This window comes from Gorilla gorilla, chromosome 5 (assembly GCF_029281585.2).
Source record: "Gorilla gorilla gorilla isolate KB3781 chromosome 5, NHGRI_mGorGor1-v2.1_pri, whole genome shotgun sequence".
In the NCBI taxonomy this organism is placed as follows: Eukaryota; Metazoa; Chordata; class Mammalia; order Primates; family Hominidae; genus Gorilla; species Gorilla gorilla.
Window position 1 is genome coordinate 113,079,803 of NC_073229.2, and position 23,833 is coordinate 113,103,635.

Consider the following 23,833-nt stretch of genomic DNA (forward strand, 5'->3'; position numbering starts at 1 on the left):
GATCATTTTAACTACTGATATGGTTTGGCTCTGGGTCCCCATCCAAATCTCATCTCAATTTGTAATCCCCACAATCCCCATGAGGGAGAGATCTGGTGGGAGGTGACTGAATCATGGAGGCGGTTTCCCCCATGCTGTTCTTGTGATAGTGAGTGAGTTCTCATGAGATCTGATGGTTTTGTAAGTGTTTGACAGTTCCTCCTTCACATGCCCTCTCTCTCTTCTCACCACTTAAGACGTGCCTGTTTCCCCTTCCACCATGATTGTAAGTTTTCTGAGGCCTCCCCAGGCATGCAGAACTGTGAGTCCATTAAATTTCCTTCTTTCATAAATTACCCATTCTCGAGTAGTATCTTTATAACAGTGTGAGAACAGACGAATATAACTAGTTTGAAAATAGTAATTAAAACATGACAATATTGCTGACTCTCCTACAGTTTTCAAAATGAAGCTTTTCCTGTTATTTCTATTTAATTAAAGGATATCCTAATATTTAAGCTGTATCTTTTTTTTTTTTTTTTTAGAGACAGGATCTCACTCTGTCAACCAGGCCGGAGTTCAGTGGCATGATCAGGTTCCACAGCCTTGACCTCCTGGCCTCAAGTGATCCTCCCACCTCAACCTCCAGAGTAGCTGGAACTACAGGCTCACACCACCATCCCCAGCTAATTTTTTTTTTATGGTAAAGACAGGGTCTCACTATGTTGCTCAGGCTGGTCTCAAACTTATGGGATCAAGCAATCCTCTCACTTCAGCCTCCCAAAGTCTGGGATTACAGGCATGAGCCACAATGCCCAGCCTGTATCTTTCTAATATTACCTTCTACAAATTATTCTTCTCTGTATATATAGATCATACTGATACAGTGCAACTAAGATCAAATATAGAAATAAACTAGCTAGATTTACAAAACTTCTAGAAGAAAATACAGGAGTAAATCTTTGCAAGCTTAGAGTAGAAAAAGTTTCTTAGATAAAACACAAAAAGCATAAAATGAAGAAAAATACTGATAAATTAGACTATCTCAAAATAGCAAGGGTTTGCTCTTTGAAAGACATCATCAAGAAAATAAAAAAGAGTTCTAGGCAAGACGGCCAACTACCTACAGCTGAAAAACGCCTCTTCCATGAAAAGGAACCAAAATATCAAGTAAGCCACCACACTTTGAACCACCAAAACTTGACAATACAAAATCCCGCAACTTTGAACAGATCTTTTGAGAGAAAACACTGAAAGCCAATAGAGAGGCAAAGCAGACACAGTGTTTGAAGAGGGAAGAAGCGACACAGACTGCTTGGAGTAACTAGGCACCAGGACTGGCCCCCAGTTCCAGTGTGGACCTAAGGGAGGGCTGAGTAAAGGAACCCTGGGGCACCACACTCCCACCATGGTCCTCTGGGATCCTGGCTACAATATTCTAGCCATGAGCCCCACAGACCACCGTGCAGCTGCAGCAAAACACCACCATAGGGCCCATCCTCCAAGGCTCTCCAGCTTGTACTGAGTGGCTGCAGGTCCCGCTATCTGCAGGGCGAAGAGAGTAAGACTGCCACTGCCATAGGACCAGAGTGTATCTGATCCACATGCCCCTTTGCCTGCCATCTCTTCAAAGACCGCCTGCCTGGCTGCTCCTGCAAGACAGTGCCCACAGAACAGCCTCCACTTCCCTGCCTGAGTGTTCTGCTGGCAGCCTGCTGGCTGATCCTAAGGGGCCAGAGGACAAATGTGCAGGCCTGGTCCCACTTCCCCAGGACTCAAGCACACTGCCCAGGAGTATTGAGTTAAACTCTGTAGCCTGAGCTTGGGCAGGAAAGGAGCCTTCACTCTCAGAATACAGAGAAGAGTGTGGCATGGAAACTAGGCAACCTCTCTTCAGAAGACCAGTCCAGGATGGGTGTGGCCTGACAGCCAGCCAAGGTTTCTTCCCCAGGAAGCTCCGTGGCTTGGAGCATCTGAAATGGCTCAACGAACCGGGCATGCAGAGCTTTTGAGACAAGCCTGGCCAGTCTGGTTGCGCCTGCTCCTGGGACAGACATCAGACAGAGACCAACCAGGTCAGGGGAGTGCAAGTTGTGAGGGCCACACAGCCATCGGCTGGGCTGCAAACCCGGGCCATGGTCACTATACTGGCTACACACACACACACGGTGCCACTTCCCTGCCTGAGGATCTACCACCCTTGCTTGACCCACTGCATTACCAGACCACCTGCAGATATACCCCACAACCCACTCTTACTGACAAGCACAGGGGACTGGTAGGTCCCTAAGGAGTTTCAGGTCTCCTGGTGGCCTAACCCGTGGCTTGAATCATATCTAAGGGAGCAGGAAGAGAAGCCCACCAAAGCCCCACATAGAGCAAAGGAAACGTGAGACAGTGCCAGTAGCTGAGGGGGATACCACCAAGGCTTAAGAACAGACTACGAGAGAAAGTCATCTCTTACCCTGCCTCCTCTCTCCAGAGCACTGCTGAGGACACAATGAAATACAAAGGGAGCATGCGCAGCTGTGTAAAAGCCTATCTGCCCTTATATTTAAGCACCAACTGCAGCTTGAATTACACAGCAAAACAAAATACACTGCTTCAACATGCAAAGCCTGTGAAACCCTCATAGAAACCTATCTACAACCAAGGAACTCATACAGAGCCTTGGCCCTCTGAAAGCACCCAGAAATGAAGCCAACTGACTATACACAACATATACCACCAACAAACTCTCAAGGGAAAAAAGAATATTAAAAAAAAAAAAAACCCATTCAATCAACAGCAAATTCAAAAAGAAAAAGAAGGACCAGTTCCCTCAGATGAGAAGTAATCAGTGCAAGAACTCTGGCAATTCAAAAAGTTAGAGTGTTTTGTTATTTCCAAAGGATTTCATATACTCCCTAGCAATGGATCCCAACCAGAACGAAATATCTGAAATTATAGACACAGAATTCAGAATATGGATGGCAAGGAAGCTCAACAAGACCCAAGAGAAGGTTGAAATCCAATCCAAGGAAGTCAGAAAAACAATCCAAGATTTGGAATATAACATAGCTATACTAAGGAAGAACCAATCTGAAATTCAATTCACCACAGGAATTTCAAAATACAATTAAAAATCTTAACAACCGGCCTTATAAGAGATGCTTAACAACAGACTAAACCAAGCAGAGGAAAGAATCTCAGAGCTTGAAGACCAATCCTTTGAAGCAACTGAGTCAGACAAAAATAAAGAAAAAGAATCTTCAACAAATGAACAAAGCCTCTGAGAAATAATAGGATTACATAAAGTGACCAAACCTACAACCCACGGTATTCCTGAGAAGAAAGAGTAAGCACCATGAAAGACATATTTGAGGATATAATCCACAAAAATGTCTCCAAAGTTGCTAGACAGGTCAACATGCTAACATACGAAACTCAGAAAACCCCTGTAAGGTACTATACAAAACGACCATCATCAAGGCAGAATCATCAGACTTTCCAAGGTCTATGTAAAAGAAAAAATCTTAAAGGCAACTAGAAAAAGAGTCATATCACCTATAAAGGGAACCTCATCAGGCTAATAGCAGACTTCTCAGTAGAAATCTTATAAGCCAGAAGAGACTGGGGGCCTATATTTAGCATCCTAGGAGAAATTCCAGCCAAGAATTCCATATCCCACCAAATTAAGCTTCATAAGCGAAGGAGAAATAAAATCTTTGCAGGATTAGCAATTGCTAAGGGAATCTGTTACCACTAGACTGGCCTTACAAGAGATGCTTATGGGAGTTCTAAACATGGAAACAAAAACAGTATCTGCTACCACAAAAATACACGTAGGTACACAGCCCACAGACCCTATAAAACAACCACACAATCAAGGCTACAAAGCAACCAGCCAACAGCACCACCGCAGGAAAAAAATCTCACGTATCATTAACCTTGAATGTAAACAGTCTAAACACTCCACTTAAAAGACACAGGGTGGCAAGTTGAATTTAAAAATAAAAAAAATTTAAAAAGACCCATCCTTCTGCTATCTTCAGGAAACCAACTCACACCCCCAGCCTCAAAGTAAAGGGATGGAGAAAGATCTATCATGCAAATGAAAAACAAAAAAGAGCAGGGGTTGCTATTCTTGTTTCAGATAAATAAACTTTAAACCAACAGCAATAAAAAAGGACAAAGAAGATCATTACGTGATAAAAAGTTCAATTCAACAAGAAGACTTAACTATCCTAAATGTATATACACCCAATATTGTAGCACGCAGATTCATAAAACAAGAACTTCCAGATGGGTAATAAAGCAAGTCTCAATAAATTTTTTTTTAATCTTAATCATGCCAAGTATGTGCTTGGACCACAGTGAAATAAAAATAGAAATCAATACCAAGATAAACACTCAAAACCACACAATTACATGGAAACGAAACAACTTCCTCCTGGATGACTTTTGGGCAAACAACGAAATTAAGAAAGAAAACAAAAATTCTTTGAAACAAATGAAAGCAGAGGTAAAATACACCAAAATCTCTGATATGCAGCAAAATTAGTGTTAAAAGGAAAATTCACAGCACTAAATGCCTACCTACATCAAGAAGATAGAAATGGCTGGAGGCAGTGGCTCATGCCTGTACTTCTTGCCCTCTGAGAGGCCAAGCAGATGGCTTGAGGTCTAGAGTTCAAAACCAGCCTGGGCAACATAGCAAGACTCCTGTCTCTACAAAAAATTTCAAAAAATAAAATAAATAAATTGCTGCAGTCCCAGCTACTTGGGGAGTGCTGAGGTGGTAGGATTGCTTGAACCCAGGAGGTCGAGGCTGCAGTGAGCCAAGATTGTGCCTCTGAATTCCATCCTGGGTGATAAAGTAAGACCCTACCTCAAAAAATAAAATAAAATAAAAAGAAGAAGAAGAAGACAGAAAGGCCTGGGCATGGTGGCTCATACCTGTAATCCCAGCATTTTGGGAGGCCAAGGCAGGAGGATCACCTGAGCCCAAGAGTTCAAGACCAGCCTGGGCAATAAAGCAGGACCCTATCTCTACCAAAAAAAAAAAAAAAAAATGCTGAAAATCAGCCAAGCTCGGTGGCATGCACCTGTAATCCTAGCTACTCAGGCTAGGGCAGGAAGACTGTTTGAGTCCTGGAGCTTGAGGCTACTATGAGCTATGATCGTGCTACTGACCCCTAGCCTGGCTGACAGAGTGAGACCCTGCCACCAAAAATAAAAAGAAATGAAAAGAAGATAGATCTCAAACTATCTAATATCGCATCTAAAAGAACTAGAAAAACAAAAACAAACAAATCCCAAAATTAGCAGGAGAAAAGAAATACCTAAAATCAGAGCAGAGCAAAAAGAAGTTGAGACCCAAAAAGCCATGCAAAGTAAAGAAAACCATATAGTGAAATGAAAAGTTGTTTCTTGGAAAGGATAAACAAGATTGACAGGCCATTGGCTGGATTAACAAAGAAAAAAAAAGAGGGAAGATCCAAATAAGCACAATCTGAAATGACAAAGGTGACATTACAACCAACCGCACAGAAATACAAAAGATCCTCAGAGACTATTCTGAATTCCTCTATGCACACAAACTAGAAAATCTAGAGAAAATGAATAAATTCCTGGAAACACACAACTTCACAACTGAAGAAAGAAGAAACTGAAACCCTGGACAAGCTAATAATGAACTCTGAAATTGAACCAGTTATAAAAAACCTACCAACCCCAAAAAAGCCCTAGTCAGGCACAGTGGCTCACACCTATAATCCCAACACTTTGGGAGGCTGAGGCAGGCAGATCACTGAGGCCAGGAATTCAAGACCAGACAGGCCAACATGGCAAAACCCCATCTCTATTAAAAACACAAAAATTAGCCAGGCATGGTGGCACACATCTGTAATCCCAGCTAATCGGGAGGCTGAGGCATGAGAATTGCTTGAACACAGGAGGCAGAGGTTGCAGTGGGCTAAGATTGCAGCACTGCACTCCAGCCTGGCCAGTAGAGTGAAGCTCTGTCTCAAAAAACAAACAAACGAACAAACAAACAAACAAAAAAAGCCCTAGACCAGATGGATTCCCAGCCCAATTCTACCAGAGATACAAAGAAGAGCTGGTACCAATCCTACTGAAACAATCCCCAAAAATTGAAGAGAAGGGACCCCTTCCTAACTCATTCTACAAAACCAACATATTGTGATACCAAAATCTGGCAAAAACACAACAAAAAAAAATACTATAGGCCAATATCCCTGATAAACATAGACACAAAAATCCTCAAAAAAATACTAGCAAACCAAATCCAGCACCACACCAAAAAGTTAATTCACTGCTTCAAGCAAACTTTGTTCCTGGGTTGCAATGTTGGTTCAACATATGAAAATCAGTAAGTGTGATTTAACACATAAACAGAATTCAAAACAAAAACCACATGATCATCTCAACGGCTGCAAAACAAGCATTTGACAAAATCCAACATTCCTGCATGGTAATAATCCTAAACAAACTACGCATTGAAGAACACACCTCAAAATAATAAGAGCCATCTATGCTAAACCCACAGCCAACATAATACTGAACAGACAAAAGCTGGAACCATTCCCCTTAAGAAAAGGAACCAGACAAGGATGCCCACTCTCGCCACTCCTATCCAGCATAGTACTAGAAGTGCTAGCAAGAGCAATCAGGCAAAAGAAAGAAATAAAAGGCATCCAAATAGGAAGAGAGGACATCGTATGTTCTCTATTTCAGTAAATTTTCAGAATACAAAATCTACATACAAAAATCAACAGCATTTCTATAAACCAATGATGTTCAACCTGAGAGCCAAATGAAAAACACGATTCCATTTACAACAGCCACACAAAAAAATAAAATATCTAGGAATACACCCAACCAAGGATGTGAAAGATCTGTACTAGGAGAACTACAAAACACTGATGAAAGAAATCACAGACAACACAAACAAATAAAAAAAATTCCATACTCATGGATTGAAAGAATCAATATCGTTAAAATGTCCATATTGTCCAAAGCAATCTGCAGATTCAACCCCATTCCTGTCAAATTACCAACAGCATTTTTCTTTCACAGAAGAAAAAAAAACTATTATAAAATATGGAACCAAAAAAGAACCCAAATAGACACAGCAATCCTAAGCAAAAAGGACAAAGCTGAAGGCATCATATTACAACCAACCGCAAACTATGCTAATAAGGCTACAGTAACCAAAAGAGCATGGTACTCTTACAAAAAAAGACACACAGACAAATGGAACAGAATAGAGAACCCAGAAATAAAGCCACATACCTACAACTAACCGATCTTCAACAAAGTCAACAAAAATAAGCAATGGGAAAAGGGTTCCCTATTCGATAGTGTGCTAGGAAAACTGGCTAACCGTATGCAGAAGAATTAAACTGGACCCCTACTTATCACCGTATACAAAAAAAAAGCTCAAGATGGCTTAAAGACTTAAATGTAAGACTGCAAACTATAAAAATCCTGGAAGAAAACCTAGGAAATAGCCTTACGGACAGCAGCCTAGGCATAGAATTTATGTCTAAGTCCTCAAAAACAAAAATTGACAAGTGGGACATAATTAAGCCAAAGAGCTTCTGCACAGCAAAATAAACTATCAACAGAGTAAACAGACAACCTACAGAATGGGAGAAAATATTCACAGACTATGTATCTGAAAAAGGACTAATATCCAGAATCTACAAGGAACTTAATTCAACAAGCAAAAAACAAATAACCCCATTAAAAAGTGGGAAAAGGACATGAACAGACAGTTATCAAAAGAGGACATATAAGTGGCCCAACAAGAATGAAAAAATGCTCACCATCACTTACCAGGGACACGCAAATAAAAACCACAATGAGATACCATCTCATACCAGTCAGAATGGTTATTACTAAAAAGTCAAAGAATAACAGATGCTGGAGAGGCTGCAGAGAAAAGGGAATGCTTATACACTGTTGGGGGGAATGTAAGTTAGTTTAGTCACTGTGGAAAGCAATTTGGAGATTTCACAAAGAACTAAAAATAGAACTACCATTTGACCCACAATCCCATTATTGGAAATATACCCAAAGGAAAACAAATCATTCTACCAAAAAGATACCCGCACTTGTATGTTTACCATAGCACTATTTACAATAGCAAAGACATGGAATTAACCTAGGTGTCCATCAATGGTGGACTAGGTAAATAAAATGCAGTACATATATACCATAGAATACTATGCAGCCATAAAAAAGAATGAAATCACATCCCTCGCAGTAACATGGATGCAGCTGGAGGCCATTATCCCAAGTGAATTAACGCAGAAACAGAAAACCACCTATCACATGTTCTCACTTATAAGCTGGAGCTAAATTTTGGGTACACACAGACATAAAGACAGGAACAAACACTGGGGACTCCAATAGGAGGAAGAGAGGAACAAGGGCAAGGGCTGAAAAACTCCCTATTGGGCACTATGTTCACTATCTGGGTAATAAAACCAACAGAAGCCCAAACTCCTGCCTCACACAATATACCCTTATAACAACCTGCTCATGTTACCCACTGAACCTAAAATTTAAATTTAAATTATAAAAGCAAAAGGAAAGCCACAGAAAATATTTGCAACCCATATATCTGGCAAAGGACTTATATCTGGAATATATAAAGAACTATTTTGTCAGGCAATATTTGCTGATACAAAAAAAAAAATTTTTTTTTAAACTGTTACAGTTCAATAAGATAACTCAGTATTTTTTAAACCTGGGCAAAAGATCTGAACTTTACAAAACAAAATATGTAAGACCACAAAGCATATAAGTTGCTTAACATCATCAATTATCAGGAAAATGCGAGTTAAAACCACAATGAGATCCTAGTATACATTCATTAAAATAGCTAAAATTGAAAAGAGTGACCGTATCAAGTGTTCCTGAGGATGTAGAGGAACTGGAACCCTCATACTGTGGTTTTACCAGTATCTACATCTATCAAACCTCAGATTCTTCCAGGCAGGTGGCTCAAGCCTGTGATCCCAGCACTTGGAGGCCAAGGCGGGTAGATCACTTGAGCCCACAAGTTCAGGACCAGCCTGGGCAACATGGTGAAACCCTGTCTCTAGAAAAAATACAAAAATTCGCCATGCATGGTGGTGTGTGCCTGTAGTCCCAGCTACTAAAGAGGCTGAGAGGAGAGGATCGCTTGAGTCCAGGAGGTGGAGGGTGCTGTGAGCTGTGATGGCGTCACTACATTCCTGCCTGGGTGAGAGTGAGACACTGTCTCAAAAATTAAAATAAATCATCAGAGTGTACAATTTAAATGAATGCTGTTTTATATAAAATTATATATCAATATGTTGTTTTTTTAGCTAGATGCTAAAGTGAGATGCTGGTATAAGTCTGTAGTTTGTATTAATAACATAATCCAAATGTTTGTGTTCATCAATATGGCCTTGTTCTCAGCAATGAACTTTATCAAAAACCCAGGTTATACATTTGATACATGTAAAAATATATGCCAAAAAAATCACTTTAATCTCATTTGTATATTATGGTAGGAGTTCTTTCCAAAAAAATTTTTTACTATGTGGAGGCCAAAGCAACTCCATCTTGGATGCTAATCTGCCTGTGTTGACTTCTGATTAACCCCAGTTCTGGGAAGTCCTCTAAGATTTCTAGTTTATCTACTGTTCTTTGTGTAAGAGCATGTCCTAACTATAAATCCTGCCCATAGGTAAAAACAACCTTGATGTGATTGTACTTACTTGTTCTACTTAACCCTTCTGAATCACCTGTTTCCTGTGGTTTATAAGCCCTGGCCTTGGGAGTAATGGTGGGGATCCACCATCTTATCTCACTGCCACCTGACACGCAGGATTGGTTTCTTTTTAAGTCCCTATTAAACATATCTTTCTAAGAAACCGGATTTGTCAGTCTCTTTCTTTGGTTTCTTTGCTTCCTTGGACTTTGAGAATAGGTTTGCATAGGCGTGCCCACCACAAAACATGCTACTTTTAAAATTTTTTTGAAAACAACTATCAATTGAGCCAAATCACCAATTTCTACATTCCTGGTATAATAAAATGACCATTAATATTTAGAATAAAAACCTTAGTCATTGAACAACTCTCAATAAAAAAGGATACTTATACAATGGAACTGCAGACAGTAGGAACAATCTGTGCAAATGTAAATATATTAATCAAAAAATCACATATGGCAAACTATAAATAAATCAGAATGGCTAGAATATGAGCTGTGGTAAGAAATGCCAAATGCAGTTGGAGAAAATGAAAGGGTCAAAATCCTAAAAAAACCTGTGAAACATACTAAAGATTATAAAGGCAATGGAGATACAGTAAAGAATTTTAAGCATGGCAATAAAATTATCAGAGTTTAGAAAAACCACTCCCACGGCTGACTATAGCTCTGGCCTGTAATCCCCAGCACTTTGGGAGGCTGAGGGTGGCGGATCACTTGAGGCCAGGAGTTCAAAATCAGCCTGGCCAACATGGAGAAACCCCATCTCTACTAAAAATAGAAAAATTAACTGGGGTTGGTGGCGGTTGCCTGTAATCCCAGCTACTCGGGAGGCTGCGGCAGGAGAATCGCGTGAGCCCAGGAGGCAGAGATTGCAGTGAGCTGAGATCATGCCACTGCACTCTAGCCTGGGCGACAGAGCAAGACACCATCTCAAAAAAAAGACTGAGAATGAACCATGATGGGCTTCAAAGAACAAAAACACAGGGTTATGTATGCCAAGTAAAGGAACTTTTCTAAGATATGAGTGCTTAGATGTCACATAATGATTAGAATGGAAAATCACTATTTGATTAAGAGTGCTAGCCAGGTGCAGTGGCTCATGCCTGTAATTCCTGCACTTTAGGAGGCCGAGGCGGGAATATCACTTGAGGCCAGGAGTTCAAGACCAGCCTGGACAACACAGTATGACCCTGTCTCTACAAAAAATAAAATTTAAAAAATAGCCAGGCATGGTGGCAAGTGCCTGTAGTACCAGCTACTCAGGAGGTTGAGGTGGGAGGATTGCTTGAGACCAGGAGGTCGAGGATGCAGTGAGCTATGATTGCACCACTGCACTCCAGCCTGGATGACTGAGTGAGACACAGTCTTAAAAAGCAAACAAACAAAAAACAGTGCTGAGGGAGGACTCCAGACTGCAACAAAGTGGATAGGAATAAATGGATTCAAGTATAGATTCTTTTAAAAAGTCAGCTGAGAAAGGGAAGAGGGAATGCAAAACAGAAAGAAGGGTACGGGGTTTTTTCCAGCGGGAGGGGATTATTTAACAAGTTTAGGTATGTTTACAGGCTCAGGACAAGAACCTAGTTAAACCACAAAGCTTGACAATAATAGAAACGATATAAGTGAAATTAAGTTTCTGAAAGAAGAAAATAAAAAACAAAGAGATCAGCCTTGAACTGAAGACATCACTTAGAAATAAATAGCTATGACCAAGAAAATCTATAAATTCCATTATCTCCATTGCTTTGTAAGAAAAAGTGCTTCAAAAAAGCCACACAAAGATGTGTGCTGTAAACACATTTTTGTATTCATGTATCTTAACCCAACATGTAAATTTCCTTACTATCTTCTATTTCAGACCAATTCAAGCAACAAATATTTCAACTTTCGATGTTTCTCACCTAAGCTACTGTTTTTGTATCCAATTTTTACTCTTGCAAGATTAAATATTTTTATGAATAGGAAATGTAATAATAATTGCCAATTAGCTAATATGTCATGTGAAGATATGTAATCTGGGAAGGTACCATTTTCCTTTTAATATTCTTTATATGCAAATACAAAAAGTCTTAGTCTAATGGTTCAGTTATACATCAAAACATTTATAGATAGGGTTATAAAGTTACAAAACCATCAAAACAAACCACTATAGAAAAATGTGGGAGATTATGTATTTGATATTAAAAAATCCATTAATTAGGTATACTACAAGCTTAGATATGTCTTCAGTTTTTGTTTAAAGCAATTTTCAGTTTTCTTCATCATGAGAATGGGTCCATCTAGTGGTAAGTAAGCCACAGTTTTTAACTAAATATTAGCTCACAATTAACTATTTCAAGGCAACTTCTATTCAAATTTTTCTAGGCAAGCTAATATAATGAAATAAATGTATATGGCATTTACAATCAAACTAGGAAAAGAAACTCCCCAACAAATAGACAGAGAGATTAGCTATAGCTATACATGCTAGGGGCAGTTTATAAAGGGGCTGGTGACAATGTATCTTTTTAAATAAAGCCTGATCTCAACATACACTATTTTGGAGGGTTGGGGGGGAGGGTATAGACAGGGTCTCTCTATGTTGCCAAGGCTGGTCTTGAACTCCTGGGCTCAAGAGATCCTTGGCCTTGGTCTTCTGGGATTGTAGGCATGAGCCACCACACCTGGCCCACAATTTTATTTCTATCTCACTAGCTAGATAAATTTTTTAATGCTAAAAATCCTAATTATCTGATCAGTCTAATTAGGTCAATAGTTCTTTTTTTTTTTTTTTTTTTTTTTTTTGAGACGGAGTTTTGTTCTTTTTGCCAAGGCTGGAGTGCAATGGAGCAATCTCGGTTCACTACAACCTCTACCTCAGCCTCCTGAGTACCTGGGATTACAGGCATGCGCCACCACGCCTGGCTACTTTTGTATTTTTAGTAGAGACAGGGTTTCACCATGGTGGTCAGGCTGGTCTCAAACTCAGACCTCAGGTGATCCACCCGCCTCGGCCTCCCAAAGTGCTGGGATTACAGGCGTGAGCCACTGCACCGAGGATTCAGTAGTTCTCAACTGGGGAAGATTTTGCCCCCCAGGGGACATTTTGTAATGTCTAGAGACAATTTTAATTGTTACAATTTGTGGGATGAAGTTGAAGTCCAGCCTGAACAACATAGCCAGACCTGGTCTCTAAAAAATTATTTAATATAATATAATAAAGGCAAAAAAAATTAATGCAGTTGTTCCTCAGACTCCTCAGGGGATTGGTTCTAGGATCCCCCTCAGATACCAAAATCCTCCGATGCTCAGTGCTCAAGTGCCTTGTATAAAATGGCATAGTATTTGCATATGACCTATGAACATCCTACCATTTTCTTTGAATCACCTCTAGGTATTACTTATAATACCTAATGCAATGTAAGTGCTATGTGAACAGTTACTATACTGTATTTTTTGTTTTGAAAAAAGCAGGTTATTTATATGGTACAGTATGCAGCTATTATTTAACAGAACAATATTATGAGATATACATGAAATATATTAAGGATGTGTGTATATATATTCATACATTTACATGAATATATATAACAGTCATACATATATACACATATATTGAGGTGTATGACTAGAACCTACACAGCTTAAGGTAATACTGAGGCCTTTATCTGAATAAGTAAAAACAACTCACAGAACTGTTTTCTCATTTGAGAGAAGCCATTATAGGGGTAAACATTAAATATGCTTAATGAATTCAAAGGAGGGCAGTCAAGCAATTTTAACCTCTGGCATTAGATGTCATGATTTTAGAAAGATTCATACTCCAGGTTTAGGAAAACAAATTCATCCTTGTTATAAATTGTGCAGTTGTATTCTTAGAAGAACTGATAAGAAAAAATTCTAATTGTTTTGAGTGTTTACAGGTTATAAAATTTATAGAACCTAGTGATATATATATATTTTGTTTTATATTCCCGGCAGTGATTCTGTTCATGTGGATTGAAGTGGAAACATTTGCTTTGGGCCTGCCAAATTTTGGAGCACAGGATGTATTGCCAGTTATTTCTTATAGTATTACTGTAGAGACAATAACAGAAACTAGTCTCAGAACTGATTGCTGATAACACCTTTTTAAATAAAAAGCACTAAAGAATCAAGCTTAAATAGTCTTAGGATCTGAAAATACTGTCCTGCTTTTATAGTACTTTCATTTATTTTTAGTTTCAGAGAAGGAATTTTTATCAGCCTTGCACAAACTCTTGCTGATCAATATTTGTGACCAGCAGTAAACATCTGTGATGTGGCAAAGGTTAGACTCAGGTTTCTTTTCAAAGCTGTCTTGGTTTTAAAAAAAATCCCAGCCTGGGTGACATAGTGAGACCTGGTCTTTAAAAAAAAAAAAAGTAATCTTTGAATTAGCTGATATAATTGTTAATTCATCAATTACAGTCGACAATTGATTCAGTTATCAGTTGATAATTGGTGAGGCTGTGGGCTAATGCTGTAGCCTTCATGGAAATATAAAGTTCTTGAAACACACAGAAGCTTGAAACCTTTTCTAACCCTTAGCAGTAACTACAGCTTCATAATCCCTTATCTGAAACCCTTAGAACCAGATGTTTTCAATTTTTACCATACTGTTAGCTTCTCTGGGGCAGTACTCTCAAATTTTTTTTTATTATGGAAATTTGCAGACATACCCAAAGTAGTGAGAATAGAAAAATGAAACCTCGTGTATCCAACATCCATCTTTGGTAATTATCATTTTGCTGATTTTTTTTCATCCTCGACCCTTAATAATATTTTTGGAGTAAATTGGCCTTCCTATATCTGTATTAAAAATATTTGGGAAAAAACTCAATAAAAAATACAGTAAAAAATAATACAAATTTAAAAATACAACATAGTTAACTGTTCACATAGAACTTACATTGTATTAGGTATTATAAGTAATACCTAGAGGTGATTCAAAGAAAACGGCAGGATGTTCATAGGTCATATGCAAATACTATGCCATTTTATACAAGGCACTTGAGCACTGAGCATCAGAGGATTTTGGTATCTGAGGGGGATCCTAGAACCAATCCCCTGAGGAGTCTGAGGAACAACCACATTAATTTTTTTTGCCTTTATTATTATTATATTAAATAATGTTTTAGAGACCAGGTCTGGCTATGTTGTCCAGGCTGTACTTTAACTCCCAGGCTCAAGCAGTCTTTCCACCTTAGCTCCCAAGTAGCTGGGACTACAGGCATGTGCCATTGGGCCCAGCTCTTACTATTATTTTTAATTGATACATAATAACTGTATTATAAATACATAAATACATATTTATGGGGTAGAGTGTGATATTTCAATACATGTCTACAATGTATAAAGATCAAATCAGAGTAATTAGCATTTTAATGACCTTAAACTACATTTTAGAGCAAGTCACAGATATGTCATGTCACTAAAAATGTTTCAATACACATCTCTAATAAGGACTCTGGGTTTCATATGATTACCATGCAATAATTATACCAAAAGAAGAGTTATAAATTCCTTAACGTCATCTAGAACCTAGTTTGTTTTTAGATTTCCTCAATTACCTTAAAAAACATTTTTTTTTTTGAGATGGAGTCTCGCTCTGTCGCCCAGGCTGGAGTGCAGTGGCACAATCTCGGCTCACTGCAAGCTCCACCTCCCAGGTTCATGCTATTCTCCTGCCTCAGCCTCCTGAGTAGCTGGGACTACAGGCGTCTGCCACCACGCCCAGCTAATTTTTTGTATTTTTTTATTAGAAACAGGGTTTCACCATGTTAGTCAGGATGGTCTTGATCTCCTGACCTCGTGATCCACCCGCCTCAGCCTCCCAAAGTACTGGGATAACGTTAATGTTTCAAATCAGGATCCAACAATACCCACAGACTGCATTTTTTGTTAGGTATCTCAAGTGTCCCTGATTCCCTCTTTTAAATGCAATCAATATGATGGAAAAGCCTAGCCATTGTTCTATGAAATGTTCCACATTCTGGATTTATCTGATTGCATCCTCATGGTTTCAATTAGCTTGTTCTCTTATCTCCCATATGTCTTGTAAATTGATAGTTAAATCCAGAGACATAATTAGATTCACTTTTAAGACTTTAGGTAAGAATATTTTATAGATGGTACTGTGTATTTTCTTTCATACCACATCAGCAAGCACATAATGTTTGGCTGTCCCACTTTTAGCGGTACTAAGATAAGTGGGTTCAAGTGGTGGCTGCTCATTTCTTCTGTTATAAAGTTTTCCATTTTGTATTTTACTTAATGATTTTACTGACCATTGATGATTGTTGTTTCCAGGTTGTTTTTTTGTTACCAAGGGAAGTTGTGGTGAAATTCCTTTCACATAACTCTTTATGTCCATCTCTGACTACTTCCTTAAAATAAGTTCGTAGTCTTGATGAGTCAAGAGAAACACTTTTAAGGATCTTGAGAAATACCACCATGTTCTCTCTCCATATAGCCCTCTGCAGAGACTATACCAATTAACACTCAAAAATGTATGAATGCACCCATTTTATCCAATCCTTGACACTAACAGACATTATAATTTTTTTTTTCCAAGAAGGAAAAGTTTATTGAGTCGGCCACAGAGGAACAGAGAAACAGACACAGGGAGGTTCTCTGTGCAGCAGCGTATGCAACAAACATTTACCTGACGAAGAGAACAAAACCCAAAGGCTCTGTGTAGAAACAGACACAAACACAAGGCCACTTTTACCCACCTAATGTCAGGTGCAACATTACTCTTCCTTACGATCTCTTTTCCTCATAAAACATAGCATTATGTGTTTAACAAACATATCGTAGCTAAATCAGCAAGAGCTATTATAGTGCTCCAACTTAATGTTGATTTAAAAAAAACAGGTGTTCTATGGCCAGTTCACAATTAAACAAAATAGTTTTGTTCCAAGATTCCTTTCTCTGGCAACAAGGCATTTCCAACAAACAGGTCATTCTGTCACCAGGAGCTGGTTTCAGTCCATGGCACAGAGCAACGTGCCCCTGGCAGCCCCGGGGAGGGGAAGGGGAAGCCACTGGGAGGGGTACTCAGTTATCCTGGAGGCCCTGAGGAGGGGTGGCCAAGGGCCAACTCAATGCTGGGGGGCTCCACCCAGGATAATGCTGGCTGGCTTCGCATGAGGAGGTGACAAGAACTTTAGGCTGGTCCCCCAACATGCCATGTGCAAGGGCCTTGTTCAACCCAGAAATGAACTGACACCACTCCCAGGTAATGCAGGGCAAAGTCCCCTAGGAGCTCTCAGAAATATAATTTTTTTAATCTTTGCCAATTTGATGTGGAGTGCAGCTACCAGCATGTACTTTAATTTGTATCTCATTAGCAAGTGAGAAAAATTTTTTTCATGTTTCTTGGTTTCTTGTATTTCATATTCTGTAAATTGCTCTTTCATCATTTTCCATAATTTTCTATTAAGGAATGCCTCTTTCACTTACTGGTGTATAAGATATCTTCATAAATACGATTATTAACTTTTTATGTCACATATGCTTCAGATATTTTTCCAAATTTGTCAAAATCTTTTTTTGAGACAGAATTCTTGCTATGTTGCCCAGACCAGTGTCAAACTCCTGGGCTCAAGCAATCCTTCTGCCTCAGCCTCTCAAGTAGCTGGGATTACAGGCATGTGCCACCAAGCCAGACCCCAATTTGTCCAACATCTTTTTGCCTCCCTTCTGTTGTGTCTTTTGTTGTTGTTGTTGTTGTTTTATTTTTTTCTTTGCCCTCAAACATTCTCCTCTCCAATTTTTTTTTTTTTTAGAGACAGATTCTCACTCTATTGCCCAAGCTGGAGTGCAGGTGTGATCATACCTCACTATAGCCTCAAACTCCTGGGCTCAAGCAGTCCTCCCACTTCAGCCTCTTAAGTAGCTGGGACTACAGGAGTACACTGCTGCACTTGGCTAATTTTTTTATTTACAGAGACAGGGTCTCACTTTGTTACTCAGGATGGTCTCAAACCCCTGGCTTCAAGTGATCCTCCCATCTTGGCCTCCCAAAGTGCTGAGATAACAACGGTGAGCCACTATACCCACCTGTTGTGTTTTTTTTTTAAGACAAAAATTTTTCACTTTTATGTGGCCAACTAGAAACTAATTACAGCAACTAATTACAGATTTCAACTTTAAAGCCAGAAACTGGATTAAAAACCTGGCTTATCCTTGTTAGTATAGCAGTGACAAGAAAAAAAGAGAAAAAACCTGGCTCAACTACTTATTAGATGCATGACCATGGACGAAGTACTTAACTTCTCTGAGACTCACTTTCCTTATCTATAGTTCCCCAAGTCCATTGAACAAATAATAAGCATTTATTAATACTAGCTTATTAATAAATAAGGGTTCACGCCTGTAATCCCAGCACTTTGGGAGGCCAAGGTGGGTAGATCACTTGAACCCAGGAGTTCAAGACCAGCCTAGGCAACATGGTGAAACAGTGTCTCTACAAAAAATACAAAAATTAGCAGGGTGTGGTGGTGCGCACGCCTATGGTCCCAGCTACTCGGGAGGCTGAGGTGGGAGGATCACTTGAGCCCTGCAGACAGAGGTTGCAGTGAGCCGAAGTCACACCACTGCACTCTAGCCTGGGCAATACGGCAAGACCTTACCTCAAAAAAAAAAAAAAAAACAACTAGCTGTTACTATCATCATTAATAGCCACCATACTTTAAATTCTGACAGCAGTTCTCAAATTTAAGTCTGCATAAAAGCCACCTAATACTTTTCTTTTGAAAACCTAGATTCCTGGCATAAGTGCAGTGGTGCATGTAGTCCCAGCAACTCAGGAGGCCAAGGCAGGAGGATCAATTGAGGACAGGAGTTCGAGGCTGTAGTGTGCTATAATCATGCCTATAAATAGACACTGCACTCCAAGTGGGCAACATAGCAAGACCCTGTCTCTTAAAAAAAAAAAAAAATCTGGATTCCTAACATTCATCCTTAGACATTTTGATTACGTAGGTCCAGGATAGGCCCTAAAACATACATTTCTAACAAGTATCTTCAAGCGGTTCTGATGCAGGCAGTCCAGGAGCACTCCTAAAAGAAAAATACTCATTTATGGATTCTGTCTTTGGTGATATACATGGAATATCCTTCTTTGTTTACTCCAGAATTAAATAAATATTTACTATTTTCTACAATTACATCATCATACATTGCTCTCAGAAATCCTGAATAAAAAAGAATGAAGTTTCAGAATAATATAGTATAAAATGTAAAATTATAAAATGTAGAAGTATAAAAAATAAATATGTAGTGTTTAGGATAGACTTTCCCAACAGGACACCTGAAGAGGGGAAATCAGGGCTTTATCTTGAAAAATGTAAAAATTATGAAAATACATTTATTACATAATTCACAAGTCAATCTCTCATTTTAATAAACACTACTTGGTCATTATTTAAAACAGAAAAAACTTTCATATCAACTTATTTGCAAACAAGAAAACAGAAACCTAACTGCAAAATAAAATATTCAACAGTGGCAAAGTAAAGCCAAACATACCTATAAGTTCAGGTGGATTTCTTTCATTAAACCGCTCACACAGACGAATAAAGGTCTCAGTATTCTCAGTGGTAGGGCACTCACCATGTCTAGTAATATAGAAAAAGTTTTTTTGAAAAAAGAGATTACAAATTGTGATGAAAGGTTTCAATATTAAAGAATCTTAATATATAACTTACCCTTTACACTGAAGTTTTATATATTTGATTCCTTCTTTTTCTATGTCATTTCGGTCATAGAACCTTGAAGTATTTGTCAGGTCCACCAACAAGCCCATTTTAACCTAAAAAAAAAAAAAGAAAGGGCAAATTTACTAGTAACTTAATTTGTTCCCAAATAAGTAGACTAAATGGCAATACTACAGTTCATTAACCTACATTGAGGGAGATTCTGTATGTACTTTGCCCCTGAACAATTGATAATAAAAGTATCACTTATCAAAGTCTTATTCAAGACACTAAAACTAAGCAGGCACTTGATAAAATAAATTAACTCCCAAACTAAGGAAGGAACAGGAATATAAGCAAAACAAATTCTACTGCCAGCATCACAAAAGTCTATGCAAAAGAGAAAATGCTAGAGTTTTCTCTAGTGTTTGCTGCATATACCTCTGCACCTGTGATTTATTAGACAAGAGGCTAGAGCAGGAATGGCATCTATCTGAAGTATACCACAACTCAAGCTCTGGGCACAAATCACCCACCCCAGCCTTCCAAGCAGCCACCACCAATAACTCTGTTAATATCTATTGACTACACCATTTTATATCCCAGGCTTAAAAGATGAGACAATCCATTTATATCATATATATGATGTGTATATATATACATACATATACACACATATACATATACACATATGTAAACATATACATATACACACATATACATATGTATACATACGCATATATACATACACACATATATACATATGTATACATATGCATATATACATACACACGTACATACATATGTATACATATGCATATATACATACACACGTACATACATATGTATACATATGCATATACACACGTACATACATATGTATACATATGCATATACACACGTACATACATATGTATACATATGCATATATACACGTACATACATATGTATACATATGCATATGTGCATATACATGTATACATATATACATATGTATATGTATACACGTATATGCATATATATGCATATATACATATACATGTATATACATATGTATATGTATATACATATACGTGTATACATATATACACATATACATACATATACATATACGTACATACATACATATACATATGCGTATATACATATATAAACATATATACATATAAAACATATCTTATTATATATATTTTATATATATGTCCCTTTCTTTGTTATTAACTCTTCTATTTTCTGAAAATATACTGAAGCCTCAAGTTACATTTTTTGAAAAGAAACAAGGTTAAAAATAGAGACAATCTTATTAAGAAGATGGTAGTATGGGAAATTTGTCCAGACACAGTGGCTCACGCCTGTAGTCTTGGCACTTTGGGAGGCCATGGCAAGAGGATCGCTTGAAAAACCATGTGTTTGGGGGGAAAAAGATTAAAAAATTAAATAAGAAATTTTCCTCTCCTATTCTTTCAGTATCATATAAAAACAAGGTAAATTGTTTAAAAAAAAGTTTCATTTTCTGTATAACGAAGGCATATAAAATCCACACATTCATAAAAAATGTCTAAGTTCTGCCAAAAAATTAAGAACACTACAGAAGCTATATGGAAAGGAAGAAAAGAGAAGCAGACCCAGGAGCAGCAGATTTTAGGAAAATGCCAATAAAAATACATTTCCGGTAAGAAAGAGCTCACCATAAAGTGGCAGACCTATCTCTCACCTACACAAGAGCTAAGGAGTCTGGAGAAGATGGGGCAGATTACAGGGAAGCAGAAGCAATGCAAGGGGGAAAATGCAATGAAGACACACAAAAGCAGTAAAAATGACCCCATGCTGGTAAATTTCAGAAAATATCAGCACACATTTTCCAGTTCCATAAAGAAACCATCCGAGTAAAGTAGTAAGAAGATTCCCTAAACTGAAATGCTTGGGACTTGAAGTGTTCAAGATTTCAGATTTTTCAATATTTGCATTATACTTACAGGTTGAGCAATCCTAATATGAAAATCCAAAACCTGTAATGTTCCAATAAGCATTTCCTTTGGGCATCATGTAGGTGCTAAAAAAGATTCAGATTTTATATTTTTGGATGACGGATGCTCAACCTGTACATACTTTAATGGAATACTATAAAGCTGTAAAAAAAAAAAAAAAAGAACAAGAAGTTCTATGTGCTAATATATGAAGATCTTCAGAGTATACTATTAAGCTGGAAATGCAAGTTTCAGACCAGCATATATAATGTGCTACCTTGAGTGTGCAGGGGAGAACACAGCAATCTGTATTTTTAGTTGCTTACATATACATAAAGAAATTCTGAAAGGATGTATTAAAAAATCTAAAAACAGTGGAACCTGTGTGGTATGTGGTGAGGGACTAGGCAGATAGAGAGCAAAAGTGAGAGGGAGACTTCATGATACCAACCTTTTTTTGTGGATTTTTGAAGTAAGTGAACATATTGTCTATTTCTAAAATGACAAAAATCATTATGATTTTTAGGTACCATGTGATGCCTAAGAATCACATCTTGGGCAGTTAAATTCTAACACATAGGGTAAAAAAGTATGTACAGTCAAAATTCTCTCATAAATTCCTCAAATAACCAATGAAGAACAGTATACATGGCCATATGCATATTACTGGAGGCTTAATCCCATCTCAATAAGTCAACCATTGTTGCGGGAAGTCAGGGACCCCTAACAGAGGGACTGGCTGAAGCCATGGCAGAAGAACATAAATTGTAAAATTCCTATGCCTGTCTTTACTTTAATCTCTTAATCCCGTCATCTTCATAAGCTGAGGATGTATGTGGCCTCAGGACCCTGTGATGATTGTGTTAACTGCACAAATTGTTCATGAAGCATGTGTGTTTGAACAGTGTGAAATCTGGGCACCTTGAAAAAAAGAACAGGATAACAGCAATGTTCAGGGAACAAGGGAGATGACCACTGGGTCTAACTGCCTGGGAGCCAGGCAGGACAGAGCCATATTTCCCTTATTGCCAAAAACAGGTAAGAGAAATATCGCTGAATTCTTTCCCCAGTAAGGAATATTAATAATTAACAGCCCTGGGAAAAGAATGCATTCCCAGGAGTAGGCCTCTAAAATGGCTGCTCTAGGAGGGTCTGCCTTATGCAGTTGCAGATAAGGGATGAAACACGCCCTAGTCTCCTGCACACCCCCAGGCTTGCTAGGATTAGGAAATTCCAGCCTGGCAAATTCTAGTCAGACCAGTTCTCTGCTCTTGAACCCTGTTAAGATGTTTATCGGTGACAACGCGTGCACAGTGGGACACGGAACTTCATTAGTAATTCTAGTTTCGCCCTGACCTTGTGATCTCACCCTGACCTTCTGCCTTGTGATCTTTTATTGCCCTATGAAGCATGTGATCCCTGTGACCCACACCCTATTCGTACACTCCCTCCCCTTTGAAAATCACTACTAAAAACTTGCTGTTTTTGCGGCTCAGGGGGCATCACGGAACCTGCTGACATGTGTCTCCCCTGGACACCCAGCTTTAAAATTTCTCTCTTTTGTACTCTTTCCCTTTATTTCTCAGACCAGCCGACATTTAGGGAAAATAGAAAAGAACCTACGTTGAAATATTGGGGGCTGGTTCCCCCAACAGATTATAGCCAATTTTTCTTTCTGGATTGGAACAAAAACCATTATTACTTCTGTTGAGCTGAAGAAGTTGATTTGCATTCAGGGCCCTTCAGTATGAAAAATCTTTAAAACCTAGAATCACAACCAGCCAGCAAGATAGTCTCACTTAGAAACGCACACCTAAACTGAGCCTAAAAAAAAGTAATAGTAAATTCATACATCTTCCACCTCACTCTGAAGCATATACTCTAATATAAAAAAGAAGACAATTTATACCACATAGGTTGATGGTTGTTTCAATCCCCAAATTTTCCTGCCTGGTACTCATCTTTATTTTCTCTCCTATCAGCACCCCAACTTTCCTCCAAAAGCCACCCTTTCTCCACTTTAATCCTTGAGTTTCTACTCCCTCCCTCTTTCCCCCTTGGGTCCCCACAGGAAAAAAAAAAAGGCAAGAGAAACAATCTGCACTTTCTTTAATTGATATGCTATATTTTATGTATTATGGGGTATATGTGATATTTTATTACATGCATGTAATGTGTAATGATGAAATCAGGGTATCTGGAGTATCCATCACCTTGAATATTTATCATTTCTATGTGTTAAGAGTATTTCAAGTTCTCTGTTCTAGCTACTTGGAAATACACAATATATCATTGCTAACAACAGTCACCTCACCCTGCTACCAAAAATAAGAATTTATACATTATATCTAACTATATGTTTGCACTAACCAACCTCCCTTCACCATGCTCCTCCTGCCTACACACCCTTCCCACCCTCTGGTATCTATC

General features: G+C 38.4%; 1 protein-coding gene across 2 annotated transcripts in view; it reads right to left on the reverse strand.

Moving 5' to 3' along the window:
* Positions 1-23,833, reverse strand: part of RNGTT (RNA guanylyltransferase and 5'-phosphatase) — a 350,620-nt gene that overhangs the window by 299,013 nt on the left and 27,774 nt on the right. For both annotated transcript variants that reach the window (XM_019030091.3, XM_055391168.2), the window contains exons 3-4: positions 19,449-19,552; positions 19,270-19,358 (exon numbers count right to left, since the gene is read on the reverse strand). In XM_019030091.3, the coding sequence (XP_018885636.2) occupies positions 19,270-19,358; positions 19,449-19,552 (193 nt within the window). The remainder of the gene's footprint in view (positions 1-19,269; positions 19,359-19,448; positions 19,553-23,833) is intronic.